Genomic DNA, 8,079 nt, shown 5'->3' with positions numbered 1-8,079 from the left:
CAATAACTAGCTGGTTGCCTGCCTATCAGAGTGAATAAAAGAACCCAGTTTTTCTCTCTCTATAAACTGTTCTTTTTTTTTTTTTTTGGATAGGGTTTCTCTGAGACAGGGTTTGTCTGTCTTGAACTTACTCTATACCAGGCTGGTGTCCAACTCAGAGATCCACCTGCTTCTGCCTTCCAAGTGCTGGGATTAAAGGTGTGCACTGCTGTGCCTGGCTTTCTCTCTTACTTTTATAGAATCAAGTACTATTGATTTTTTAAAGAATATTTTACTTGAAATGAAGTTGGAAGTCACAAGCAGGATGTTCACCTTTCTTTCCTGGATTTGCATCTAGACAGGGCCTCAAGACCTCTCTATCACTGTTGTGATGGGTTAAGTTGAGCTGGTCCAGAAGACATTTGATTCCCTTGGCTGCTTAGACAGTCTTATACCTGAGGCTTTGATATGACTAATGAGATTTTTAAGATGAAAGGAAAGGAGGAAAAGGTGGTGTTGTTTTAACGTCAATGCTAAAACAAACCTGCCATCTCTTTATAGAAAATGGATAGAAATGGCAATAATCTTGCTAATCATAGTTAATACTTTGATTTTTTTAAATAATTAAATTTTAAAACATTTTTAATGATTTGTTTTTTTATTTTTGTGTCTGTGTATCTGCCACATATGTATTATGGGTGCTCATGGAGTCCAGATGGGGGAGTGGTATCCTATGGAGCTGAACTTGGATCTTATAGAAGAGCCACAAGTGCTCTTAACTGCTGATCCATCTTTCCAGCCCAATACCAGTATTTTAAAACATAATGTTATGTTCTGGAAACATTGGCCAGAATGCCAGTTTCTTTTGTACTTTCCCAGGTGGGAAAGTCCAGGGCAGGGACTTGAAGCTGAGGGTTCCACGGTAGGGTTCCCTCAGTTTTAGTAATTCACAGAACTCAAGAAAAGTTTCTGGTCATTATAAAAGGTATGTACTAGGAACATCCAGGTAGAAGAATATGCACAGGACAAGGTATAGGGTGGGGGGTGATGTTTCTGTGTCCTCCCTGGTATACCTGGTATCCTTCTGGCAGTTTGCTGTACTCATCAACCTTCAGGCGGCCCCAGACTCCAATGTTATTTTTTTAATGGAGTTTTCATTATATAGACATGGTTAATTTAAATCATTGCTTTTGGGTATTAAATTCAGTTTTTATCTTGTTTGCCTCTCTGAGACTGAAAGTTGGGTCTTCTGGCAGCAAGGACACCATTCTGAAGCTGTGTCTGAGTTGCTTTTAGAGCATAAACTCAGATGTGATCAGAAGGTGTTTCTATCATTCAGGGAAGTATAAGGGTTTTAGGAACACCACACCAGCTCAGGACAAAGACCAACCACAGATTGCATCATTACTGTGTCTCTTGCCAATATAAGGTCACTTAAAAACAAATAAACTGATAAGGAGTTTAGGTTCTTTTGCTATCCTAGTTCACCCATTGATCTTAAACATTCACATTATTCATGTTCAAAATACGTTTTTGTGCTATCCTAAGGTCTCCCACATTCTAAACCCATTATAGTGTCAGCTCATGTTCAGAATGCCTTCTAGGCCTCATTAGCTAGAAGTCCCACATCTAATCCTCTGAATTATCTAAGTTACATATGAAACTGTAGAGTGATCCATCTTGGGACAAAGTTCCTCTTTATCTGGGACCCGTAACACTAGAAAATAAGTATCTTTTCTCAAATACAGTAGGCAGAAGATCACAGGACACTGGCAGTTCGAGGCATTTCTTTTTTCTTTCCCTTCCTCACAGCTGTAGGATGTTGTCCAAGGACTCTTGGCACTCCATAGCAGAGATCCCCATTCCTGTAGTCTCTAATAACATGTTCTCATTTCCTTCCAAACGTTGCCAGCTGTGCCTTCATGTGTGTGTTTCTACCAGAAGTCTGTCTAAGGCACTGTGATTTTTGTCCATGTGTCTTAGAGTTCTTTTAGCCTTTGCCTGCTGACCAGAGTCTCTTCCCTTTTCAGGGATTTGTACAGCAGCCCCCCACCAATGCTTTGTCAGAGATCTGTGTCACTTTGCTTTTGTTACAGTGACATACTACCAAAATCTTAAATACAATACATTTATTATCTTATGAATTGGAAGTTCGACAGTCCATAAGGGGTTGGCATAGATAGTACTTCTTTCTAGAGGCTTCTGTGACAGAATCAGTTTCTTTGCCTTGCCAGCTTTCAGTTCTACCATTTTTCTTGGCATATGGCCTCCTTTCTCTTATTTTCAACTTTCTTGTGTTCTTTCTGTAATGAGCCTAGTGATATATTGGATGTCCATTTAACTCAGGACAATCCTTCCATCTCAAGATTACTGATTTGGTCTTGTCTGAAAAGTTCTCTTTACTAGATATGGTAATAATTAGATACGCACATCTCTGGAAGCTGTTATTCTGCCTGCTGTAGGAACTGTTGATCAATAGTCTCAGCATATACATTAAATTAGCATTTGAAATTCAGTATTAGAGAAAAGCATGTATTTAATTTAATTTTGTCTTAAAATTTAATACAGGAACCTGGATACAATTGGCGTTGCTGTTGATTTGGTTCTTCTGTTTCGTGAACTTCGAGTGGAACAAGACTCTTTGCTAACAGGTAATGTGCAGTATAATTAATGGATTATTATCTTGAAAAATGTTTAAAGCTAATGCTCTGAGTGTTTAGTCATTCACTGAAGCATGTTCTGTATTTCATGGAATGTTAAAGAATTACTGTGAAGGAAAGTTACTGTGACTTCCTTTCTGTCCTGTTGTAGGCTGACTTGTCTCTTCCCAACTTCTTCCGCTGAAGCTTCTCTTAGTCTGCTTGGGCTGCTGCAGCAAAATACTTTAGTTTAGTTAATTAATAAAAGCAGGTATTTATCAACCTAGAATGCTGGGAGGCTCAGGATCAGGGTTTCAGCATATTTATTATGTGGTAGGGGCTTGCTCTCTGACTCAATGAAGGTGCCTTCTTGCTGTGTCCTTACATAGTAGAGCGGCAGAAGGAACTCTTGAACTCTTGTAAGGGGTACTAACTGCGAGATCTAGTTACCCCTTACAGTCCCCATTGCTTACTACCAACACTTTGGAGATTTGACAATCAGCATATGAATTTTAGAAGGACACAAACATTCAGACCATAGCAAAATCCTAACCTCCAGTGGCCAGAATATGACTTTATTTGAAGACAAGATTTTATAAGAGGTTATTAAGGTACAGTGAAGAAATTTGTTGTTTTGAGAAAAGGATAGTAGAACACATAGGTGAACACTATATGAAGACACAGGAAGCAGATTGCAGACTATTGTCAAGAAGAGAGGTGTCAGGAGAAATTAGCACTGGTGGCATCTTAATCATGGACTTGTAGTCTCCAGAGTGGTAGAAGGTAATTGTTTGAAGCTGTCTAGTTTGTGGTTCTTTGCAGTAGTAACCTGGGGTGTCTGATGCCTTGCCTTGTGTTACTTAGAAATGTGACAGACACTGCTTTTGGTTTGAATATGAACGCCCTTCACAGACTCCTGTGTTTGAACACTTGGTCCTTAGCTAGTGGCACTGTGTCGTGAGGTTGGACATGGAGTCTAACTGGCTGATATAGCGCCATATGAGGGCTTACAGCTTGCAGTCTATCTCTAGTTCTCCCTGAGATCTCTGCATCCTGATTGATCAGGCAATGTATCCTGTTACGATTTCCACTACTCTAGCCACGCTGCTCCAACTGTCACTGTTATTTCTCCTCCACAATGGACTGTGTCATCTTAAACCCTGAGCCAAAATAAATCCTTCCTCCCATAAGTTACTTCTTTCAGGTATTTTATTGCAGTGAAGATAAAAGTAACTAATATGGGTGTGATTCCAGCAGTGACCAGAGCAGACACCTCTGCCCCCAGGAACTCACATTCCAGTGAGAAGACCTGGATATGTTAAGTCTGTTAAGTCAGATTGCAGTCTAGTATCACTCACCTCTATGATTCCTTTTGTTGCTTATGAGAAGAGAGTCCCACCTCTAGTTCTTACCTATCCATTGGGAATAGGGTGTCAGGTAGCATTAATGTAAACATGCCTTATGTAAAACGGGAGTTAAGAGACTAGTCAGTCCATTATCTAGTGTGACAGAAAGGGAAGGTAGCTCTTCTTAACAACTCTTGATGTGGGATTAAGAACAGTGCTCAGCTTCTTAGCTTGAAAGGCTGGAAGGCTATTAGACTATTTTGAAGACATTGAGTTTTCTGTATTAGTAGGGTTATTGCTTCTCCGTTGTACAAAGATTATTATCTTACCACATCATTAAGTTAAAAATAGAGTTTTTATATATGATCTTCTTCTCTAAGGAAATGAGATATTATGAGTAAATGTAAATTATTTGATGTATTCTTACTGTAAGTATCCATGCTTATTAGATATACTAGGTTATGGATTAAAGTAATTGTTGTAATAGACAACACCCTTACCATATGTAATATAAATACTTCCCTTCAGGGGGAAGTTTAACCATTTAAAATAGATTTGATTTACAATTATTTCTTAACTCCTGTTTTTATATAATACAAGGCATTTATTTCATTTCAGATTCATTTTACTACAATTTTGGGGTCTTACTATTTGATTTAGTATGCGTCTTTTAAATCTTAAGTCAGTTACCTGGTGTGACAGAAAGTGATGGTTCCTTAAAGTTACCTACATTGTCTAAGAGTTTATAGATGACATCTCGGCTCTAAACTTTTCTGAGTGGCAGTATTTTAAGAGGTTGATAGGACATAGAATTTATTTGTTAAGTATTTTAAAGATGTTTAGTATTAAAGGTATTTTTTTGTAGCTCTGCTTTATGATGAGGACTTGGTACTCAGAGTTGGAGGATTTAAAAACAATGATAAAGTAACGGGTTTCATTGTGTTGCATGGAGAAATCAGTCTGTGAGGTCTGTAATTCAGCCACTGTTCAGATGCAGACCATTTTGTAATTGCTGGAAAACAGTGATAGCTGTCTATGGAAAACATATCAGCTGTCTGTCGGCTGATTTCTTCTAGTGGTGTATTTGTGCGGTAAGTGCTATGACTTGGAGCTATTAGAGGGGAGCTAGCCCCTCCCCTTAAACCTTGGGTACTAGCCCCACCCACCCTCATTGAAGATTTCTCTTGAAATTATGCCATTTGTTCTCAGCATCACATGCGCTCCTCTGCCCTCCCGCATCCTTATTGTCATGTTGTACATTCTCTTGCTTTCCACCGTAAAGCTTCTGTCCTTGATTCTGCATTCCCCTCTTTCTTTTTTGTGCTATCCCAAATCTCCTGTGCAAGACTTATTTTATTTTTGTGCAAAATATGATTAATGATTGTTTCATCCTTTCTTCATTGAGTTGGATAACCTACGAAAAATAGAAAGGGGAAGATTCTAAAAATGCTTTTATAGCATAGCTATATGGTGAAGGAATACATTGATTGACATTAGAGAATAGATCCCTGTGGGTTTTTTTTTTTAATTTATTTATTTTTTTAATTTTGGTGGTGCTGAGAATTGAACTTTGGGCTCCAGTATGGTAGGAAAGCCTCTACCACTGAGCTATATTGCTAGCCTTAGTCTTGTCTTTTAAAGGACACATTAAGAGTTGTTTATAATTTAGATAGCTTCAATACTATCAGTTTAACTAATTGATTTTCCCCCTGGTAGTACTGGGGTAAACTTAGTGCCTTGGGCATGCTAGGCAATCATTTTATCATTTAGTTTTGTCTCCCAAGTCATTGACTTAACATAAAACTATCTGTTTTAAAGTGAACGGTTGAGTGGCATTTAGAACAGCCTAATATTGTGCAACCAATACCTGTACAAAATTAAAAATGTTTTCTTATGCTCAAAGGTATAAGGAAAGCAATTCCTCTCTCTTTCCTTCTCCCTGCCAATGGTGTCCACAATTTTATGTTCTGTCTCTGTAAATTAATTTATTCTGGATATTTCATATAAATGGAATTGTAGAGCTACATGGCCCTTAGTCTGATTTCTCTTATTTTTGAGGTTCAGTTACATTCTAGCATGCATCTGAATTTTGTTCTTTTGGATTGAATAATACTGTATTGTTTTCCATTCATCAGTTGATGAACACATGCTGTTCTCACCTTTTGGCAATGATGAATAACACTTTGAATGTGTACATGTATTTGTTTGAGTGCCTGTGTTCAGTTCTTTGGAGTATGTGCCTAGGATTAGAATTGTTGGGCCTGAGTATTACTATGTTAAGGATTCATTCTGTCTCTGTGTTTTTGTCTGCCTTTCTACTTTCTTCTTTCTGTCTCTGTCTGTCTGCCGATCTCTGTCCATATTATGTGTGGGTGTCTACAGAGGTCACAGGAGGACTTTGGATCCCCTGGAGCTAGAATTATAGGTGATTCTAAGTTTTCTGACATGGGTGCTAGGAACTGAATCTTGTCAGTCTTCTGCTAGAGCAGCATGTATTCTTAACTGCTGAGCCCTCTTTCCAGCTCCTGTTTTGGGGAGCCACTAAACTGTTTGTCAATAAGTGGAGCCATTTACATTTAATCACCAGTGTCTTTCTAATTTCTTCATATCCTTGCTGACACTTTCAGTTTTTTGGTTTAAGTCATCCTTGTGGGTAGAAAGTAATATGTGGTTTTTATTTGCATTTTTCCCAAATGACTAATGATGATGAATATTTTTTCATGTATGTATTGGGCATTTATAAAGTTTTGGAGAAATGTCTGTCTGAATCCTTTGCACAATTTCTTTTTCTTGTTTGTGGTTGTGTTTTATTGCTGAATTGTAGAAATTACTTGTATAATATATTGTAGATATGAGGGATTATGCTAAGTCTGCAGATTAGTTTGGGAAGAGTTGCCATGTTGACAACATTGGGTCTTCTAGTCCATGAAATGACAGCAGTTGTGTGTGTGTGTGTGTTTTTTTTTTTTTTTTGACTTCAGCTTTCTGTTTTAAGTAGCTGACCGGTATTCTGTGGCATAATTGGAAGAGAGTCAAGGAGGAAAAGGAAAGTTAGTGGTATTTCTCACCACCTCTAGGAAAGGAAAGCCCCTGGTTTTTATTTGGAATTCAACAGTGACATTTGCATTTAATAAGAAGCTCAGAAGTTATTTTCATAGTGCTGCAGTTCAAACCCAATGAAATAGCATTATAAAAAAAGTGTTCTGATTTCACTATCTGTTAATTCTTTCTCTGAGAACCTTATTTTAGGGAGATTGTTGTCAGGGTAACTGTGCCAGTTTTTTGTTACTGCTTCTGAGGTAAGAACTATAATTATATTGTCAAAATAATATTTAGAGTATTATTTTCAGGCAATAATTGCAGTGGTCTGACAAATATATTATGGTCATCAAATTTTATGTAAACACAAGTATGAGTTATTTTAATTGAGCTATTGATGTTGTTTTTGGCATATATTCTTTCCTAATCTGTAAAAATAATGCTGGCATTTTTTAGGGGCTTTGCACTATTCTTAGTGTTTACATAAAGATCAGTTGATAAGCTGTTTGGTAAAGTAAACTGTTATTTTACTTGCCTGCAGTCTTCTTGCTTGAGCCTAGGCATCTGTAAGTCTTTTCTTTCCCAGAATAGTGTTTTGAATTTTCAGAGTTTTTTTTTTTTTGCTGCCTTTCTTTCTCTCTCTCTCTCTCTCTCTCTCTCTCTCTCTCTCTCTCTTTCTTTCTTTCTTTCTTTCTTTCTTTCTTTCTTTCTTTCTTTCTTTCTTTCTTTCGTCTGAGGAGCTCCTGTTCTGCTTGACTGTCAGGTCAGAGTATCCCTTTCCCTCTTTTTGCATGTTAAATTTGAGTATTATAATCTGAAGTATTTAGTAAAACTATTAGTATCTTTTAAAATTATGGCTTATCTGGAAAAAAGGTTGATACTTTTATATTATAGACATACAATAAGCATTTATAATAGAACTTTTTAAAAACTCAGAAAAGTAAACAGAAGAAAATATAATTCTATGAGCAGGTTGTGAGAAGCCCTTGAGTTTTAGTTTTGGAGTTCTTGGTGCATTATTTTCTTTGAGTCCTTTTTTTTTTTTTTTTTTTTTTTTGTTTTTTGAGACAGGGTTT

The 8,079-nt window shown here is 37.2% G+C and overlaps 1 protein-coding gene across 1 annotated transcript in view; it reads left to right on the top strand.

Moving 5' to 3' along the window:
- Atxn10 (ataxin 10) overlaps positions 1 to 8,079 on the top strand; it is a 150,403-nt gene that overhangs the window by 23,975 nt on the left and 118,349 nt on the right. The window contains exon 3 of the mRNA XM_005354399.2: positions 2,548 to 2,630. Coding sequence (XP_005354456.1) covers positions 2,548 to 2,630 — 83 coding nt within the window. The remainder of the gene's footprint in view (positions 1 to 2,547; positions 2,631 to 8,079) is intronic.

Source organism: Microtus ochrogaster, chromosome 15 (assembly GCF_000317375.1).
Source record: "Microtus ochrogaster isolate Prairie Vole_2 chromosome 15, MicOch1.0, whole genome shotgun sequence".
NCBI classification, from domain to species: domain Eukaryota; kingdom Metazoa; phylum Chordata; class Mammalia; order Rodentia; family Cricetidae; genus Microtus; species Microtus ochrogaster.
The sequence above is the reverse complement of the archived record's forward strand: the minus strand, read 5'-3'. Positions and strand labels throughout refer to the sequence as shown.